The 21,658-nt window shown below is 36.2% G+C and overlaps 1 protein-coding gene across 3 annotated transcripts in view; it reads left to right on the forward strand.

Moving 5' to 3' along the window:
• UPF2 (UPF2 regulator of nonsense mediated mRNA decay) overlaps window positions 1–21,658 on the forward strand; it is a 53,795-nt gene that overhangs the window by 24,603 nt on the left and 7,534 nt on the right. For 2 of the 3 annotated variants that reach the window (XM_059847504.1, XM_059847505.1), the window contains exons 12-21: window positions 4,595–4,780; window positions 5,318–5,521; window positions 6,145–6,420; window positions 7,815–7,998; window positions 10,066–10,205; window positions 11,220–11,324; window positions 12,235–12,333; window positions 13,020–13,187; window positions 17,623–17,764; window positions 21,366–21,486. In XM_059847504.1, the coding sequence (XP_059703487.1) occupies window positions 4,595–4,780; window positions 5,318–5,521; window positions 6,145–6,420; window positions 7,815–7,998; window positions 10,066–10,205; window positions 11,220–11,324; window positions 12,235–12,333; window positions 13,020–13,187; window positions 17,623–17,764; window positions 21,366–21,486 (1,625 nt within the window). Of the gene's footprint in view, window positions 1–4,594; window positions 4,781–5,317; window positions 5,522–6,144; window positions 6,421–7,814; window positions 7,999–10,065; window positions 10,206–11,219; window positions 11,325–12,234; window positions 12,334–13,019; window positions 13,188–17,622; window positions 17,765–21,365; window positions 21,491–21,658 lie in introns of those variants that run through there. The other variant, XM_059847506.1, reaches the window with a different exon arrangement.

The raw sequence follows: 21,658 nt of genomic DNA on the forward strand, positions 1-21,658 counted from the left end.
TATATAATGATCTGGGGTTCTAAATGTGGGGGGAAAAAAAAAAGGTTGAAGACACTAAGAGAAGCAGTCCTAGAAATAGAGATTGGGAATTAAGATTAGAATTGGGATCTGTAAGTCTGAAGAAGTACTGGCAAAGACTTAAAAATAACAAGAACTGAATAAATAATAACAAGAACTGAAAAATATATTTACTGACTTGGGAGACCATCCTAAAACTCTCTGTCCAAGGCAAGAGACAGACATAGTTGAAGAAGACCTTCAAAGATGGATTCACTTTCTCTTAAACCAGTAGTCTCTCTTCTGGTGCTCTAGTTAATGGAGAAGCACTTGCGTACTTGGGTATATTGTTCTGTGATTTCTTTTCCAAAAAATACTGGTTTTTTCTGAACCTCTTTGAATGTCAGAACATCTGTTGAGGTGGTACAGTCATGAGAGGAAAGAGATGGGCAAATTAACTGCCAATTCCTTGGCTCTTGCTTTTTGTAGCAGTAGACTTTATATCTTGAAAGGTTTCAATCTCGATTTTCTAAAGGTTTGCCAGCTGATGAGTTGTATTGTGAAATATATTCCTTTCCATAATCAAGGATTTTTCCCTTGAAAACTCAGTTCCGTTATCTTTAAAAGACATTTTACTCATTGCTATCACTTTGTGGCAGTTAATAAAACTTTTAGAAGTCAGGAAAAATTAAATACTTATACCAGAGCTGGTTTTTGTAACTGACTACTTTTAGTGTTATGCACTACAAAAATGCTGACTGTTAGCTGGATTGCTGGAATCTGCTGGATGAATGCTAAACATGGCTTAACTGTGAAGTGCAAGACAAACCACAAACACTGTTTGAATTACTGAGGCTTAAAGCTTCACAAGGTTTTGGATAAGTGGTCTTTTCTTATTCATTGAGGAGCCAGGAGAAGGTGAAAGATGGCAAATAAGTTTGGACTATCTATTTATTAAGATGTAAAATAGGCTAAATAGAATTATATTCTGCATCCATCTTAGGAGCTGCATTTTGTAACATTCCCCTAAAAAACCTACAGAGATTAATTTTGACTTAAATAGTCTTATACAAATTGGATCATAGTCTTATGGTACAAGTTAGTGTGAACAGTGGAAAAGATTTCTCCCATAACAAGCTGATAACAATCTTGGGGTAAAAATCTAAGCAATTGTTAAGCTGATTTACTCTTATGGGTAGAATTAAGGCCTGTTGATCCTCTAAATAATTATTGGTCCTAATCTTTACTGCTGATGATGTATTTTGTAATTTTACTGCTGATTTTGTATTTTGTAAGATTCCAGATTGGCTGTGTGTCTCCTATTAAAGATGATGTTGCTTTGTGCTGGTGTAGAAGAAAGTCATAGTTAAGAATGGATTTTAAAAGTAATTCAGGAAAAATTACTTATTGAGAAGTAAAGTGTTCTGTAAGGGCATTGCAAATTTAGTGGCACTAAGTAACTTATTCTAGTGATCATATCCTGGTTTTGCAGGTTATTTAGAGATTCTTCTTTTATTAGGACAATATTAATTTCTAGTAATGGTCTTCTCAGCAAATCTTTCCAATTCAGTGTCCTTTATGTAATTGACAATACTAATGTAAAACTAGATTGGCTTTAGGATTGATCAGTTGATAAATGAATTACTTGAATTGGATTATTTGAATTGGATCTTTGAAAGGAAGATCAGCTTCATCTTGATCTATGTTTCTGTAACATAATTGAGTTTAAATGTCAAATTCTTGTATTATACTGTTGTGGTCTTGCTGAAAGAATATTTGCAATTCTGGTATTAAAAGCTTCCTGATGCATTTTTAATCATATAACCTAGAAAATTGTCTTAAGCTTTAGGGCCAGATCACTTGTGTTAATATACAGAACTCAAGGTACATGGTGCCTTCCTTTTTGGTGTGGCTGCTTTTACTGGTGCTGTTAAAACTGGGAGATGTTGTTTGTAGGGGAGGAGGCTGTGGCAAAGTAAATGCAGTTCACGGAGAACAGTGTTAGTTCACTGTAACAATAACATGCTTCCAGGAAATTAAAAATTTCCATTTTGAACTGTCAGAACCAGTAGCAGGGCAGAGCAGTGCAGGTATTAAAGGGAAGCAGGAGCTGAACAGTTTCAGGATCTTGCTGTAATCTGATGTTTAAATGTCAGTTATGCTGAAATGCTTTCCAAAATTGGAATTCTCACGATGCTTAGGTTTGGATTAGTTACTTCTTTCTTTTGTTTTTTTTCCTTAATGGTCACCAGATTTTCTTCTGAAATGCTTCTGCAATATATGCTACATGCAGAAAGATTGTGCTACTCACCAATAAGAAAAACCCAAACAGTTTTAATATTTTAACATGGATACTTTAATGTTGTTTGTGGTCTGTTTTTATCAAAAGAAAACCAGAAACCTAATCTTCAAATGTAGTACTTTACCTGTGTAGTTCTTCATTTTAGCCTAGAAAAATGAGGACCCAAAATAGCTGATGGGCTTAAAGCACTTTGGACCACAGGTCTTGCTTTTTTCTTCTGAATTGCATCAAGGTTTTTGTCACTACAAACAGTGTAATGTTATGATTTCTCTTCCCTGCCTGTCCATCTGATGCCTTATCTGAAAAAGGACTGAAACAGTTTCTTGAAATGCTGAAGATTTTTAATAAGTAGAGGTTAAGACTAATACAATCCACTTACAGTTAGAACACACACTCAGGACTGTTCAAAACCCAGTAAATGATAATGATGTTGAGACTTCAGGTAGTGCATATTGTCTCTTCTGGAAGAAACATTTTAATTATAAACTATTATTTACAGTATAATGTACAACTTTTTATAACAGGAAAATACGCAAATATTTAGGTTTAGGGGGTTTTAAATGTTATTTGCAAGCCCTTTTGCCATTTTCTCTGTTCTGCTTCACTTTGACCCACCTCGTTTTTCAGTTTATAATATAGCATGATAAATGCTTTTAAGGCAGCAAAGGTCTATTTTCTCTTGATTTGTCTAGAAAAGGTGAAGCATTTTCAAAGGTAACATTGGCATATATGACATGGTAAAGTTTGGGAATTTTCTACTCTAAGTGTTTTTTCCCCACATAAAACAATTTATGTACTCAGTTGTTAAGTGCTTGTGCATCTGTTAGGTGCTTGTAGGAAAATGTGCTGCTACTGACAGAAATTTCCCATTTGGAAAGGAACAGTCTCACAGGGAATTAAGGGAAAGACCATTTGTGTCGTGGAAAAGGTTAAGAATGAAATGCCTTAGGGTTGGTGTCAGACGGAGACCTTCCTGGTGATAGATGACTAAATCCAGGAGGAAACTTACATTATTTGTTGGGTTACTATGTTACACAAAGCTACTGTTCCTCATTGAGTTAGCAGCTGAAACTCAGGGTTATGGAGCTGTTTGAGTACATTGACATTTCAGTTGAACTGAAATGTCTGCCTTGTAAAAGAAATTTTTAATTGTTCAGGTTTAGTAGAAGGGCCACCAGCATGAAAAACAGTGCTTTCTCACCAGTAATCAAAGGAGGTTTAAACTCTTGGTTGGTTTACTGGCCTGCCTGAATAGATATACTAACATTTGTGTGTAGGGATGAAACAGTACTTACATGTTAATTCTCTTTATCTATTTGGAGTTATAAATTACTGTATAGCCAACCTCTAGCAGCTAATAAAATTTACAGAGGTCCAGTTCCCTGGTGAACCACCATAGAGTGATTTAGAATATATAGGATCACTTACAGAATTACACCTATATATATAATTACACGGGTGCATTCTAAAAAGTATTTAATAATGGAATTAAGCTCATCTTTAACTGTCAAAATCAGCAGCTTAGAACTCCTTTTTTCATTCTTGTATAGAAAGTTTAGATAGCAGAAATTTTTGAAACCCCATAAAGTAAACCTTGACTTACATATCAAAAGTGAAGTATGCAGAAAAGATTTTATTCAGTGAGGAAAATCAGGACAGTCTTGATAATTAAGCACAGTAATTAGTGCAAAGTCTTACTTTCTGATTTTTCCTGAAACATTACTTTATGGTAGATACTGTTTTTCTTGCAGTCGATTCTTCTTGTGTAAACAGCAGTAATGGAGCATGGAGGAAGGAAAATTCTATTGTCTAAAACTTTGGAAATTCATATGAAACCATCAAAAATTCTCTGGAATTACATGCTGATGTCAAAAGTAGATTGCCAGTCTTATGATAATTCACTGTGTTTGTGTCAAGACATCAATATTTCAGCTACTCTATTTAAATAAAATCTAGTTAAATAGTGTTTTAAACAGAGTTCCTAGTAGTCTTATGAACCATTTATCTGAACAGTATCATTAAGAGTTTGAGTTAAATCTTAAATTACTTTTCCAAAACCTTTTTTACCACAGGTGAGCCATTATAAAATTAGGGATCATAAAGAAAAGTGACCATGGAAAGAGAAACACAGAAACATATATATGTACTTTGTCTTTTTTTCTCTCTACCCAAGCTTTTAACTTACTTTTCTGTAATCTTTCATATTTACTGTATCCCACATGTAACTCTAAAAGCCTTTGGCTTGAAAATGTAGCATGTCAGCATCTCTAACAGGTCATTTGCATTTGTTTCCAGGAACAAATGATGAGGAAAAAACAAGCAATGCATCTTGATGCACGCTATGTTACAATGGTAGAAAATGCCTATTACTACTGTAATCCCCCTCCAGCTGAAAAAACTGTGAAGAAAAAACGTCCTCCTTTGCAGGAATATATCCGTAAGCTTCTTTACAAGGATCTCTCCAAGGTCACCACAGAGAAGGTAAACCCTTTCAAAATCTTTAATACAGTTTTTACTAAAAGTGGTGTAGTAGTAACTTTGGAAAAGGTTCGGGGAGGGCTATGGTTTTTTCAGTTGCAAGGAAGAGGGATCATTTTTGTACTCATTAATAAAATGGTTAATTTCTTTTATTGGATGTGTAGAAGCTCCAGTTGTGGACCTGTGCTCTCAACAGCATCATATGCTGAACAAAGGGAGAGTGAGATGAGAATCATTGTGTTCTGTACATTGTGTTGGGAGAGTGAGGGACAAAGGGCTTCAGCTAAATACACTGTAAGAGCAAGGAAATTATGGAACAGCCTTGGACAACTTGATCAGTAGCTCAAGGACAGCAGCTGGGTTATGTACATAAAATCTTCCATAGCCACTGCAGGTCTGGAGGATGCCTGGAAGGGAGAATGAGGTTGTTTGCAGGTGCTTGCAGGGATTTCATCCCAGCCAGGAGAGAGGGGGGATGACAGGGAGCATCTTGATATTTTACCTGCTAAAATGTGAAGCTTGTCTTAAAATTTGGTTTAGGTCCTGAGACAGATGCGCAAGCTGCCTTGGCAGGATGCAGAAGTTAAGGACTATGTTATATGCTGTATGATCAACATCTGGAATGTGAAATATAATAGTATTCACTGTGTAGCCAACCTCTTAGCAGGGTTGGTCCTTTACCAGGAAGATGTGGGAATTCATGTTGTGGATGGAGTGCTAGAGGATATTCGACTAGGAATGGAGGTAAACAATCAGTATCCTTGCTAAGCTATACTCATCTACTTGTGTTGAAAGGAAAACTAAAATAATTGTGCTTGAAGAAAGGAATCCTTGAAATCTCTTTTTTTTTTTTTTTTTTTTTTTTGGTCTGGTGACTTTTCTACCTCAGTTACTTGCTTTGTTTAGATTTATTTAAATTAATAGAATAACTGTACCAAAAAAACCCCAACAAAACCAACTATCGTTACTTAAGACAATTGTTTTGCCTCCCTTATCATAGTAAGGCCATAGAATTTATTCTTTGACAGTGTAGACAGATTTACACAACTTCCAGTAACTTTGGAGACCATTCCATATTTTAAAAGCTGTTATAATTACAAGATTTCTCTGACTGAAAAGTCATCATAGATTTAAGATGTGTATGCTAAATGTATTGGAACTTACTAGCTGCCCAGCTTTCATAACTACTTTTTAATGTTTATTTTCATGTAACGTATGTAGCCACAAATAACCATCTTTTATTATAAGAAATTCTGTCAACTTTTTTATACACTTTTTTCCTTTGTAAAGGGTTGGTTGAGGTTGGGTTTTTTAATTTTCTGTTGTGTCTGCATAAGAGTGAATTTTCTTGTTCTTTTTTGCTAAAGGTTAATCAACCAAAGTTCAACCAACGGCGGATCAGCAGTGCCAAGTTTTTGGGGGAGCTTTACAATTATCGAATGGTGGAGTCAGCTGTAATATTTAGAACTCTGTATTCCTTCACCTCGTTTGGTGTGAACCCTGATGGCAGTCCTAGTCCACTGGACCCTCCAGAACATCTTTTCAGAATCAGACTTGTCTGTACTATCCTCGATACCTGTGGGCAGTATTTTGACAGAGGATCCAGCAAGCGAAAACTTGATTGCTTCCTTGTATATTTTCAGGTATTCTGAATTTTATGCAGATCTGTAAGTTCTTTAACAAGCTAAAATAAGTCAGTCTGGTACGTATTTATCTCGTTGTTCTCTAGCACTGTGATTTGTAGAATCTTGAGTGTCTGGTAGCAGTTTTAGTTTCCAGTGGTATGTTAGGTTGTGTTATGCCAAAATGATCTGGAGGCACTCAGTGCTCCCATTGGGGTTTGCTGAACTTGAAAAAGAGATTATTTGGGCTGCTGTCCTCAGCTAATTTTTTTTGTAGAGAAAGAGGAGTCAGATACTTCTCAGGCATGCACAGTGAAAGGATGAGAGGTAATGGGCACAAGTTGCTGCAAAGAAAGTTCTGACTCAATAAATGTAGTAAATTGGGGAGATTATTACATAATGAATGTTTAAACACTGAAATGAGGAATTCCAGACCATGGAATTCATGCTAAAACTCAGTTGATTTAATCTCTTTTTCCTTCTGCTGTTATCTATAATTTATACTAAAACAAGGGCATTAAAAAAATTGAAATTAAGATGATAACTTATTTCAAACCTTAAGGATACAAATCACTTATGTGCATGCAAGGTGTAAAATGGTGTTTGGAACTATAGAACCTCAGAATGGTTTGGGTTGGAAGGGACCTCAAGGATCACCTTGTTCAATCCCCTGCCATGGGCAGGGATACCTCCCACTGGACCAGGCTGCTCACATTATGATATGGTCTGATTTTTAAATGCAAAAAGAAATGTTTTGGGGAAGACATCATTATATTTCTGTTACACATAATAATTTCAGCCAACCGTCCTCTTGAGTATGTCATCTTTTAAGTAGGATTCTGTTATTCATACTTCATTTTCAGATGCAGTTTTTGCAGCACTTTGGTTCTCAGGTTCTACTGTTAGGTTCACTTAAAATCAGCATTAATTTTTTTCAGTGTCACTGTAAGAGGTTTATGTGAATTTATTGTAAAGCAAACTGTATAAGGCAGTTGAAGCTGGCTGCAGTCTTAAGATTTTTTTATGATGTTTTCTCCCTTTTCAACATAATATGCCTTTGGGGAAATTGATTTTCTTGAAAACATTTGGGGGAAGGAGTTGAAAGCTGGCTGGTTGTTAAATGGTCATCTCTTGTAGAAGGAGTTTACCATGGGAAGGCACTTTCTTGTCAGAGCTTTTTTGTTGAATCTTCATATTTATAACAGTAGTTATGATTCTTAATGCTTGTGATATCCAGTGTTATCAAACAAGTTGTAGTGATATCAAAATATCTAATAGTTGTATGAAACAGGAGAGTTGTGACATGAAAGCTTTTGCATTTTTTACTGCACAAAAATGGCATTTTAAACTTCATAACTTAAATGGCTTATAGATATCATTGTGCATATAATTGATTTCAATATTTGGTATTCTAGCGCTATGTGTGGTGGAAAAAAAGTCTGGATGTTTGGACAAAAGACCACCCTTTTCCTATAGACATAGACTATATGATCAGTGATACACTGGAGTTGCTGAGACCAAAGATAAAACTCTGCAGTTCTCTGGAAGAAGCTGTCAGACAGGTGCAAGACTTGGAACGAGAATTCTTAATAAAATTGGGTAAGAAAATGTGCAAGGGAAGTATTTTTGACAATTCCTGCAGTTCTTAAAATTGTCTCTTTATGTTGGTAATAGGTAACTATTGTTATTGTTATGAACATTTATTCTCATGATGGAAACATTTTTGTACCTTTTTTGTGTGTTTCTTTCTAATCATCATAGATACCATATAGAATCTCCATAAGTCTAAATTAATAGATGTTGTAAAAAATAGTATGAATACTCTTAATATAGTAGTAGTTGGAGAGTAGAAGTGTGTGTATATGTATTAATTTATGGAGTCACATGGTGCAAGTTATGAGGAAGAAAATAATTAATTTAATTAGAAAAATGTAGTAATCACACTAATTTCAGGAGAAAACAGTTGAGCTGGCAGCACAGCTCAGTTGAAAATATACTGATTAGTGAGTATTTAAACAGTTATCATCATATTAAACTTTAAACCTCTTGTACATATCCATTCTTAAAAAATGTTGGATATACTGTGCTCATTGTTAAATGGAGTTGTTTTCTAATCTTCCATTTTTATTTGAAAACAAGCTTGTTCATTAAAAGAGTTTATATATAAATTTTACACTTTTTAAGTGTTAATTAGAGCGCTTCACCTGCTTGGATACATTCAATTTTTAAGAATACTCCTTTCATTCAGTGAGATGAGTATGTCTAATAGCCACATAAAAGGTTGCAACTTCTGTTTTAGGAGGAACTTTTTTAAAATAATGCTGTTTATTTAATTGACATGCCTTGAAATTCCCTATGCAGTAACTGAAAAGCAGAATTCCCCTGTGGTGTCATCTAATCTCATGGTTTTCGTGCTCTCAAAATGATAACTAAGAAGAAATATACAATGAGTTATATAAACTGTAATATTCTTTTGAAAGGTATTTAGCACTTCCTTCCTACAAATAACAGGAGCTTCACAAAACTTTACTCTGGTGGCTGACCCTAAGTGCAGTTGGTCTAATGTCAAAAAAGGAATGACAACTTGAATAGTGACTGTGTTGACTCCTCAGTAAACTCCTAGAGAAACTAGTGGTGTAGAAGTCTGACATCAGCAGTCCTTTGGAGGATTAAGTGGCTTTGTAAATTAAGAAAAGAAAAAAAAAGACGTATAAGAACGTAGTGTATGCTGGAAGTTTGGGGATTTTGCACTGGATGACTTAAACATTGCAGTAGTCATTCTCTAAAAACAGATCTTACTTTTTTTTTGTTGAATCAGAACCATGCTCAATTCTTCAGTACATTCTAATTGAAATCTGTATCTAAGACTAAACTGGACACTGAAACACTGGAAAAAGCTAAGACTAATTTTTCACTTCTGTGGAAATGGTACAGATAATGGTATTAGATTGAAGGATGCCTTACTGAAAGAAAGGAGATATTTATGTTTGATATTTTACACACAGAGTAAACCAAAGCATCATGAAGGACAGAAGGCAAGCAGGTCAGCAAGAAAAACTGCAAGATGGAGTAAACACAGTGTAAGAATGTCAGACCTGTCTCAAGGAGGATGAGCACACCAGATAGTACTTGTGGAAGAGACTTTGCTTTCCCAGAGATTTCAGATAGGCACCTACATCCTCATAGGTTCAAGTACAGCCTCAGAGCATTAGGAGAGGGTCGTAAAGGTTTATTATAGGCTGAGAAAATTGTTGTTTGAAAGCTGTTAATTAACAGTCGAGGGAAGTACTGCAGCAAAGACTGCAGGGGCTTCGTGTCTCTGGTTCTGCTGGTTTTGTGCAGTCTTTGTAGTTTGGAACTCAGATTTTGTTGCGTGTTTCAGTAGGGTCCACATTTAGTTTGAGGATGTTTTGAGGCAGTTTGCCCAGCTTCTTCTGTTCTCTTGGAGATTTTAAACATTCTCTTTGAGTTTTTCCTCCTTTTCTGATAGGACGTTATTACCCTTCATGTCTAAGCTAACTGTAAAGGAAATGTTTCGTTCAGAAGTCAAATGTTATAAGTTTAAGTGCTCAGTAACAATGGACTTTTGATGTGATCTTCCACATATAACTTGAGTGGTTATATGTGTTCTAATGTTCTAAATTTTTCTCTTTTTCCAAATTTCAGGAATTGTGAATGACAAAGATTCCAAGGATTCCATTACAGAAGGAGAGAATCTGGAAGAGGATGAAGAAGAGGAGGAAGGTGGAGCAGAGACAGAGGAACAATCTGGAAATGAAAGTGAAGTAAATGAGCCTGAAGAAGAGGTGAGCTTAATCATTACCTTGCCTCATGTAAAAGAAGTGGTTTTGATTGCTTGTTACTTTCTGAAGCCCTTCTAAGTCAGAGTTAGCAGGTGAAATCTGGGTGTGCACAGCCCAGTCAGTACTGTGAGGATATTCCCATCCCACTTCCATGTGTGTGGAAACCTGAGTGTCTGAGGCTGATTCCTTATTTTGGCAGAAACTTGAACCTGACAGCTTTGCTCAGGTTATGTGCTGCTTCTCAGCAAGAAGATACCTTCAGCTTTTGGCATGAAAAAAAACTCACTTTCAGATGACTTTATCTCTTTTAGAAGCAAATGTATTGACTAAATGTCAAAGCAGTCATTAGGAAAAATAACAGGTGTTCAGAGTATGAATATGAATAAATAAAAGATTTATGGAGCATAAAACCTTCCTTGTTTACTGTGCTAATAATATTTTCAATCACAAGTGGTGGAGCCAATAAAAAAAACCCACAAGTACGTAGAAATCCTGATTTGTCATTGTGACACAGCAAAGCTGACGTGATAATGGTATTGTTACAAGAAAATGAGTTCATCAAGGAAAAATACAGAACAGTTTTTCTCCATATGCTTGGGCTGGTTGATTTATTAATAAGCTTTCTTTCAATAGATGTCTCTCAGCATTAAAGCTCCTGAAGTTTGTGCCTTCACCCATAAATTAGTATCAATAGGATCAGAAACAGTTGCAGCATGGTTAAGACACCTCTGGAGATCTTTGTATTTCCCTTCTTTGAACTTCAGGAGTTCTTGCCAGTCCATTCCTTCAGCTTATGGAGTTCCCTCTGAGTGGCAGCATGTATCAGCCACCAGTCCCAGTTTTCTGCTGTACATTTGTGAAATTACTTATAAAGCTGAGTTCATATTGAAAGATTAAATAAAAACCAAACAAAATTACAAAGACTTAACTAAGCAGAATGAAGAGTTTAGGAAAATGTTTGAGGACCACCTGTCCTTCTTGTTTAAAATAGTCAGCAGTTAAAATTGAATATTTCAGGAGGGCTCTGACAATGAGGAAGAAGAGGGTGAAGAAGAGGAGGAAGAGAACACTGATTATCTTACGGACTCCAATAAGGAAAATGAAACTGATGAGGAGAATACAGTATGTATTGAGCTGGAGATAAGTGAATTGAATTTTTTCTTTACTCAGTGTTTTTTGCCAATGCTGCTCATAACATATATGGAAAAATACAGCAAAGACACTTCCTGCTATTCTTTCAAATACATTTTATAGCTTATTTTCATGTATGCATACTTTGGTTATTACCTTTTGAAAATTTTTATGCTGTCAAATTTGCTACAACTTGTTTTCTTAAGACTGTTAGCTTTCACAGGTAGCTAGACTGGAAAATATTGTGTCAATGATGGTTTTGCAATGCCAGCAATAGTAGCAAACTGGTAGGATACAACAAGGTAAACCAATTACACTCCACTAGATCCCAAAACAGAAAAGGAGACAAGCCAAGAAGTGTGAAATTCCTACAATACAAATTTGGGATTGACAGATTAAAATGTTTGCAGCTGAAGAACCCACCTGGTTGAGCCTGAATTACAGTTACATAGTAAGGAAATAATGAACATTATAGAACAATGTGTTACAGTGCTGACTTCTGACATTTTTGTTGTCATGTTGTGCTTTCCAAATAATTTCAGGCCTTTGCCCTGAAAACATTATCTAATTTTATGGCATTAATGGAAAATTGAATTAGAATAGATGTGTTAAGGATAGAGACTTTTTTTTTATTTTTGCCTCATCTTGAATGTGTCCCTGCACCTGCACACACACACATGAGTCTGTCAGAATATTATGAGTGACCATAAATCAGGAAATTTGCCTTTCAAGAAAATCATCAAGGCTGAAAACTTCTTTTTTGAACCATTTGGTTCTATAAACGTTTTGGTTGTGTATGATATAGAAGCAATAAGGACATTTTCTACTTTTTTCTAGACTGAATGTTCATATTTCTGAAACTAATGTAATGGATGATTTTTTTTTTTTCCCATTGCAATAGGAAGTAATGATTAAAGGAGGAGGACTGAAGCATGTCCCTTGTGCAGAGGATGAGGACTTCATTCAGGCCTTGGATAAAATGATGCTGGAAAATCTTCAGGTATAAATAGTTATTTTCTTAATTAGATGTACAGCTAAGTGTAGTTGATTTCTTTCTTTAAGTAAATAAGTGATTAATGCTTATGTTACCATGCTAAAGGAATGAAGTTTTTTTTTCTTTGTTTTGGCCTCTTCTGTGCAGTTGACTTGTTTAGCTTTTAGTAAAATAGCTGTTACTTGTATTGTTTGCCCAGTGAATACATGACATACTGACATATATTTTACAGAATGAGTAATGAATGCATCAGATACTGTGCAAAACTTCTGACTTTATCCTAGGTTTTAATAGGCTTAAAATGCAGATACATTTAAATTTGCATTAGCTTTTAGTACTTTGTTTTCTTAGTCACATCTGGTAAATATTTCAGTACTGAGTATAGCAATCCCTGTGTAATAAATGTATTAATAAGATGTACAAAAAAAAATCTTGAATTAAGAATGTACATTCTATAGTGTGTCTCATCAGGTCTCTAGATTTCTTTCCCTAAGAGATTGCCCTGTAACTTCCTTCTTCACAAGCAAGGAAAACAAATGGAAAATATACTAAGCCTAATAAATGTAGTTAGATATTATTTCATTTTCCTGGAAGCTTAAACCTTTTCTCAGTTGTGAAAATGTGAATGTTGCCAGCCTGACTGACTGTGTCAGTATCTGATCATTTATGGAATTCACTTTTTTTTTTCATAGCAAAGGAGTGGTGAATCTGTAAAAGTGCATCAGTTGGATGTTGCTATTCCTCTGCATCTCAAAAGTCAGCTGAAGAAGGGCCCCCCACTTGGTGGTGGGGAAGGAGAGTCAGAGTCTGGGGACACAATGCCATTTGTCATGTTAACAAGAAAAGGCAACAAACAGCAGGTAAGGTTTAGATACTGTTTAAATAAATAAAGACCTTTCACTTCAAAAAAAGTAACACAGAATTTTTTTATTTATTCTTTCATTTCTCAAAATCAGATACAGACAACTTCATTTTGACACATGGAAAATACTATATATAATTTCTTGGAATTCTTGGTCGTTAATAGAAATGATGTAGAAAAGTTCTGTGGTCAGACTATACCATGACTATTTGCATTTGGTGATTCTAGCAGTAGGTCAGTGGTATGTCTTACATGTATTTTAGATATAGTTGCAGAAAATGAAGAGATATGGTTGGTGGACTGCCACTGAACATTGAAAGGACTAGAAAGAAAAAGGAATATTCTAGAATCTTTAAGATTCTACAGCTTTTCCTGAAAACACTTTCAGCTTCAAGTCAAGATATATGGTCATTGCTAAATTCCATTTCCTAAGTAACTGGCCCTTGGCTGAATTTATTCAACTTTCAAAAAGAAAAAGTCATTATCGCTGAAGACACTGTTAGGAGACTATTCCAGAATGCATGGAGTGAATCTCTTGGAGAAACTTACATGAAAATCAGGTTGATAAAACAAACTAACTCCTTGCTTCATGCAGCTAAGCTGTATGTTAGTCTTGGCTCTTTTCTCCAGTGTATGTTTGAATTTTCCTAGCTCAGCAAATGCACAGTACACAAATCTCTACCTAACACATTCCACATATATTTCTTGTCGTGATTTAGGGCTTTTAAAGAAATCTTTTTATTTTGACTGTATAATTTGATGAAAATAAATTACTCTGAATTTATATGGAAAGCATAGCTAAGGAATTGTTTCATGCCATCTATCTGAGCCTTTCAAGTGTTTAGATCCTTGTCATTACTTGGTTTTTACATTTGTTACCTAAATTGTGACAGTAGTGTAGCTGTTGGGGTATATAAACTGGAGTAGGCTCCCTCTCTTCATTCATAGGAAACACATTTCAAAAATCCATGCAGGAAGTGGTAATTCTGTTTTCTTGGAACTTCAGTGTGGTATACAAAGTTCTACAAAGCTCTGAGTGGGAGATTTTTGACTGTGGTCATTGGTCTGAGAAGGGGTTTAAGAGAACTCCATTTTTTAAGAAGTGTTGTTTAACTTTTTCAGGATAATTTACCAGGAGTATCTGTAGTTACTAGGAATTTTGGGATCTTCAAATTCCATGTAAAGGGGAAAGTATTGCAGAAATGTGACTTAGAAAAGAAAGCAGAACTTGTTTAGGAGTTTTCCCTGCTCCTCCCCCAATATTTGGTTTTTGGAGTAGGCTCTTCCTGCCAAAACTCCTCTCAGTGTTTCTAGAAATGTAGAAAACAGTTGCTTTATAGACTGCTTCAGCTCTTAAATTAATGAAAGGCTTCTTTGTCCATAGTTCTGTATTCAGGAAAAAAATGTGTTTTAGTACAGAGTTTTAATAGAAAAATAAGCAGGAAAGAAGAGGTGGAGTTGAAAAGAAAATAATTATTCCTCCTTACGGTGCTTTATTTTAAATCTGCATGAGCAGAATGTGCAATGAGTTTTGAAGTGATTCACTGTTAAGTTATAGCTGTAAACTTTCAGATTTTTAAAACAGTCAAAAGAAGTTTGCAGCAGCCTGGGAAGCTGTAAGTAACTTCATCTGCACAGTCACCAGAGTGATAAATGACATCAGCCTACCTGCTTGCTCTGCTAGTAATGATTTCAGTCTCTGTGTCCTTTGTCAGTGGTGCTCCTTAAACAAGAAATGTTAAAAAAATGGAATGTGCTGTGCTTCCTTCCCGAGGGTAACATTTGTTTGTGGAGGTCCAATTGCCAAATATTCAGTTGACATGCCGGTGTCCACCCAGATTTTAGTGCAGCATTAACAAGTAGTTTGTTTGAAGTAATACAAGAGCAACTGTTTGGTATTTAGCAGCTGCATATATCCAAATTAATGGTCATTGCAGGCTGATAGTGACAAGGCACCATATTTTATCCTCAAAACTTAGAAAACTAGTAGCAGTAGAACCTAACATGGTTGTTTGAAATTGAGATGATGGCATTGTGATTGATCCATAAGCCATTAGAGAACAAGGAGAAATAAAGTTGGCATCATAAAGGATCAGAGCTGAGCTGTATCTAATACCATTTGGTGTTTCTGAACCAGGAAGTTTTATGCCAGGTAGGTGTGAGCTAAAATGAGATATAGACAGTAAAAAGCAAGTCAAGAAATTTGGTTACTGCCAAGGCAAAAGATTACCTTCCCTTTGAAAGATTTTTAGCAAGGCTCCATAAAAGAATTATATCCATGGAATGGTCAAATCTCTCCCTGAATGTGAAATTTATCATCTCACTTATATCTTCATGTCTTTATCTCATGGCATTTTTGTAAAATTTGTGGTCTGGTCTTCTGAATAATGATTTTTGATCTTTCTTCAGTTTGACATCCTTAAAGTGAAATCCTCTGTCCCGCCCACATCTCACAGATTTGAGAAGGGTTTTTTGATATACCTTTTCACTATTTGCAAATTGGAAATGTTTCAGTTGGTCATTAATCATCATATCCTGTAGTAATTGTCATCAGTGACTTGATTTCAGGTGGCAGCTGATTGCCTTGAGATAGTGACTCAGTGGTGTTTTGTTAATTGCCAGGCTGTTGTTTTTCTGTATCTGTTTCTCTCATTTACACCCTTCTATAGTTCAGTTTTCTTTTTCTGCTTTAAGCTTCTTGTCTGAAAACACCAATCCCATTTAGCTGATAAATCCATGGAACAGAGAAAATATAAAGGACGTATTAAAATGGATGAGGAGCTTAATGGTGAAGCTGAGGAATGATTTTTATCATGAAATGCTACTAATGGATTAGTTATTTGTGTAGTTTATGTAAAGTTCATTTGAAGATATCTGGGAACCTGCACAGCCTGCTCAGCAATAAGTAACCAGAGCTTACTTTGCTTTTGGAAGTTCAGCTTTCATTTCTATTCTTCCCTGCACACCTTAATAACAAGCTCATATTTATATTCTGTATAATATGCTCTTACCCTCATCCCAACCCCCCAAAAATCTCATCTAAATGCATCTTGTAGCTGATAGGGTTTAGGGATTTACTGTACCCAAGTTTTTCTCAGATCTTTGCAGGAGTCTCTGTACTGTTTCAAAGACAGTTTATTTTCCAGTGCTTCATCTGGGTCTTCTCACACTCATCACTGCTGCTAGTGGAGCTTTACTCTCTGAGATACCTTGAGACTGTTTAGTGATTATTGCATTAAATACAAACCACAGGTGGTGAGGATTTTGCTTTTACTCTAAATCTTCTCAGCAGAGGTTTTGATAATTTATCTCTCTCTGCAGCGTTTGACAGTATAACAGAAAAGAACACTTAGGAATTTACTTCTGTTTCTTTGGAAATAGATCTCCCATGAGGAGTAACAAGGAGCAGGATTCAGAGTAGTTCATGGAATATTGAGAGTGATTATCCTGAAATGCATTATCCTTCTTATGGCATAGAAATACTTATTTCTAATGGACATGGAGTTGAAGGAGGAAGAGAGATTTTTCTAAATGTTTGTGAACTTTAGCATTAAAGATTTTCTTAGAACTGTTGTTTCAGTTGTGGATAAGATTAATAATTGCTTCTCTGTTCTGGAACAATTATAAAAAAAAATAGATATGGAGAAGTAACAAATGGGATTTTCTGGGGAAAAAGATATCACCTTCCCTACACCTTCCTCAAAATATCAGCTGGATTTCCAGAGAGAGGGTACTTCTGTGGGAGTGCTAAGCTTACCTGGTGTGCCTTATGGCAAATGAGATAATGGGTTTAAATGAGAATGTGTGGTGGACGTATTTGGGTGTGAGGGAGGAGGAAAAAATCAATCTGACACCATGGTTGTCTCTAGACTAAGAAGAAGCACTGGGGAACCAGAATTATTCTTAAAAAGAAAAGTACTGGCCAGGGAATTCCAGGGTTTGTCTGAAATGTTTTTCCTTTGTTATCACAAGGGATGTAGTAGCTACTCTGCTCAGAGGGCTTCATCTCTTTGGAAGGAAGAGAGCTGAAGAGGGAGATGCAGCTTTCTGAACCAGCTGTGGTGCTTTTACCTGAAGACCAGGGCAGTAATTCCCTGTGGGCAAATCAGCTGGTATGGAAACAAGAAATAAAGCATATGGCTGTGCCTTCCTAGGGAAAGACAGTCAGTTTTGTTCACATGAATACTGTGTGTAGCAGGTTTTGAACTCAGCCTTTTTTGTGTGGTCTCTGTATCTCTAGCAGGTCTTGAATTTTCTCATGCTGCTTTAAGTGAAATAGAGCTTCAAAACAAACCAACAACACACTTCACAGTAGAAACTTCTGTAGAAAGTACCTCATTGAAATAACCATAGCATTTCTGTATTTTGGATTGTTTTGTATTGGTTGGGTTTTTTCTTCTGATGGGCACTTAAAAACTTATTTTCATTTGCAGTTTAAGATCCTAAATGTACCAATGTCTTCCCAACTTGCTGCAAACCATTGGAACCAACAGCAAGCAGAACAGGAGGAGAGAATGAGGATGAAAAAGCTCACTTTGGATATCAATGAACGGCAGGAACAAGAGGACTATCAGGGTAAGAAAATCACCAAGGATTTAGTTTTGATTTTCAGGGGAGCCTTTGTCTATCTGCAGAAAGAATTATTTGTGATGATTAGCAGCTGAAGTTCTAAATATTGATTTGCTGTACTTACGGGAAACCTGTATTTTGGTTTTAGTCATTTATTGTTTCCTCCCTGGTCTTTATACTTGAAGTTTGTAGCTGTTCCATGAAAATGAATTTTCAAGTGGGTCTCAAATTTCAGCATTTCCATTTATTTTGGCAAAGGGGAAGAACTGAGATTGTTCTTTTAAAATTAAGGGTAATACAAAATCAATGTGATATTTACTGCAAGACAGTTGAGTTGGATACAAGATGAATTCTGGGCAATTTATGCTCTGCTTTTAAACTATTAATGAGTGTTTTAGATATTAATAATATTTAGACTCCTTAGTCTTACAAGTCCCGAGGTAACCTTCACCAGAGAAATATAAAATGTTACCTCAGCTTCATTTTGTAAAGGTTCTAGGAGTCCTCAAATCTGAAGCATAAGCATATATTAACAAAGTGAGGTTTTTGTACAGATTACATGATTAATTTGTGTTTTGAAGACATGCAAGTCAGGCACTTTGGAACCTGGGCAGATTGAAGCAAACAGTTAATACAGCAGGTCATGATACACCCCAAACAGGTGCACTTCATGTGTTTAGTTCTTGGGTGGTTTGTTTTGGGTTGTGTTTTTTTTCAGATTCAACTTCCCTTGGCTTAGTCAGATAGTAAACAAAGCCAGACCAATAAAGCTGATGTCTTATGTTACTGTTTCTATTTAACATCTCAGAAGTTTTTTCCCTGCTTTTTTTTTTTTTTTTGTAAAGGTGTTGTAGTCTGGTGGTAATCACAGTGTAAGTAGTTAATTAGCAGGAAATCTCATTTAAGGCATTTAGTGAAAGGTCATTGTTCATCAAGAAGTGGGAAGTTAAAGCAGTTTTAATTTTAAAACACTATGGAATCCAGTACTTCTTGCAGAACTTCTATAGTACCAGAACTAAACTTGTAATTGTAAAAAGGAGTATCTTCCAAAGTGAGTGTCTGCAGAGCTCTGAAGTGGTAACACAATGCATTCTTAGTGTAAAACTTGGTCATTAGCTCCGAAACTTTCCTGAGACACTCTGCTCTTAAAAAGCCCACTTGTTAAAAAGGTAGAGAGAGACTCTAGAATTAGAAATTTTATTGCTTCTTTCAGACTTCTTGTGAGTTTTTCCTCATTAGAGACTTCTAATATTTCTACTGGTCAAGGCATTTGGTTTTTCTACCATTGTATGACTTTGTTGATATCTAAAATGATCGTGTTTAATCTAGGACTTTATTGTGAGCAATTGTGCTTTATATCCAAAAAAGGATCACACTGATTTATTTCTGTTGGACAAAATCAGAAAACTGGTACAAATTGATAACTGGAAATAGGCTTTTTAAAATTTAATTTTCTCATAGGTTTTTATTTAGTTGCTGTGTATAAAACAGTACAGGAAGGAAGTCAACACAAAAGCAAAAGGTTTTTCCATAATTGACATCCCTTTTTAAAACAGCTGTTGATGCATATTAAGCTAGGTAATATACAGAGTAAAACCAAACTAAGAAGGACCTTTTAATCAGGCTAAATTAAACAGACCAAATTACATTCACCTTTGGAACAATTTTTTATTTAGATTTTGTGCAGTTGATTGTTACTTTTGAAGAGTCATCCTGTCTGTGACAAGTTGGTACCTACTCATTGAATGAAAGTGTTGGGCTTAAATTTCTGTTTCAAGCTTTGAAGTTACCGAGGGAGAAAGAATTCTCAATTTCTGGGAGAATGCCTCAGGGTTGTCCCAGCGTTTGCACATGTACTTGTTCTTTTCATCTGCACAGGGTAGCTAATAGATGGAAATTCACCAATGTACTTCAAAGTAGTATCAGATAAAGATTTAATGTTTCAGCAAGACTTAGTATATTACAAAGATTTTTTAATTTAAAGAACTATTAGAAACTTGGGTGGTTCTCTAATTTAGACAGGTACTTTTCTGTGCAGATTATTGTTTTTCTTCACTAAAGAACCAAGGTGGTTTGGTGATGTGCCTTCAGCTTAGAAAACACACTGTGCTCCCCTGCCATCTTTGCCTTCTGTTACATTCTCCAGTTCTGAACTTCCCAGTCCCATTTTTCCTTTCACCTGCTGTGTGGCACACAGAAGAGGCAGATGTGCATGTGCTTGTTCATTCACTGCTTGCTGCTCACACCTGCCTGGCAGGCCACCCTCATCTGCTTTTCCTCCTGAGTCTCCTCATTGCCCCCAGAGCTCTCTCCTGGCACACGGGGCTGTTGGGAAGGCTGATGTTTCATGGTGTTTACAAACATGGGCTGTCAGAGTGTTCAGTGGCTGCCCTTGCCAGGTGCTGAATTCAGTGTACAGAACATGGATACAGGGATCACTGACTGTTGACACAGATATTGAATCAGTCACAGTTTCCCAGTTTCTCCAAGACTGGGTGAATAACTTCACTGAACATTTCACCTGCATTCTGTAAATGGTGAGGGAACCGCATTAGAGTCTCTAGTTTAGCCCCACTGAGAGCAGTGTGCAGCAGGTGATGGGTGTGTGTCTCCAATGAGATTACCAGAGATTGGAGAACCAGACAGAGCAGACTTTCAAACATAATCTGTTTAACAGCTTATTCCACTTTTCCCCTTCATTTATCCCATCTGTCTGTTTGCTGAGTAACGTAGATCCCTGCTCAGGTGGACTGTAGGAATACTTTCCATTAGATGTATTGACAGATTGGCAGAGGTTACCTCCTATGATGTATCTGTAATTATATTGGCTACTTAATAAGCATTAACCTAACCTAGTACAGAAACATTTTTTTAATCATTAAAAAATGAAATAAAGTTTTAGAAATTAAGTTTTACCAAATGTTAAAATACAATACTATCCTAGTTTAAATTGCCTATAAGTTGGCTGTCCAGGGCTAAACTGGGTAGTGTGGGCTGCACTTTGCACTTTTTTGTTTTATTCCCACTGATGATAAAGTGAAAAACTCCATCCGTGGGACAGCTGGTGCAATGTAGGTCAGCTGAGTCACCTTCTTCAGGTGCCTGTCTTCCCTGGAAAGTGATCCAATTATGCCAAGCTTAGACTTAAATACCTGACTGGCAATGCCTAATTTTAGGACAGGTTTCTTGCTGAGTCTTTAATTGGCAGCAGCATTGTCCAGTTGTTGCTGTTCCAGGGAGGTTTAATGTGGAGGCCACTCGTGCCTGCTGTGGTCTTTGTTCCCAATCATTGATGAAGAAAGTGGTGGCTGATGTGTTTAGAAAGAAAAGGTTGCAGGTCTTTTCTTGAGCATCTGTGATAAAAACCATTGCTGGCAGTTTCTGCAGGAACATCTGGAAATGCAAGTTCATATCGCGGGGTAGCTTGGGTTTATCAAAGCTGTGGATGCAATTTGTAACTTTTTGTAATTAATTTATGTGGAATAACTTAGCAAAGTGTAAGTGTAAATGGCAGTGAGATGTGCATGTGTAAATTCCTATGTAAAAATGATCCATAGAAAATGTATTGAACTTTTTCTATTTCCTTTTCTTCTGCCTGAAATCCCAGAAATGTTGCAGTCTCTGGCACAGCGTCCAGCTCCAGCAAATACTAATCGCGAGCGGCGGCCTCGGTACCAGCATCCGAAGGGAGCACCTAATGCAGATCTAATCTTTAAAACCGGTGGGAGGTAGGACAATCTTCCTTTAAATGTGGTAATTCTGGTTCTAGGCAAGTAATTATCTTCATAATTGAAAGAGATAATGATCTCTGTAGTGAGTGCTTGGGCAGTCCTTTCCATTCTAAAGCATTCTCTTAAAATGCCAAGCAGTGTTTTGTGTTTCTAACACAGTGTCTGTACC

The sequence above is a fragment of the Haemorhous mexicanus genome, chromosome 5 (assembly GCF_027477595.1).
Source record: "Haemorhous mexicanus isolate bHaeMex1 chromosome 5, bHaeMex1.pri, whole genome shotgun sequence".
In the NCBI taxonomy this organism is placed as follows: Eukaryota; Metazoa; Chordata; class Aves; order Passeriformes; family Fringillidae; genus Haemorhous; species Haemorhous mexicanus.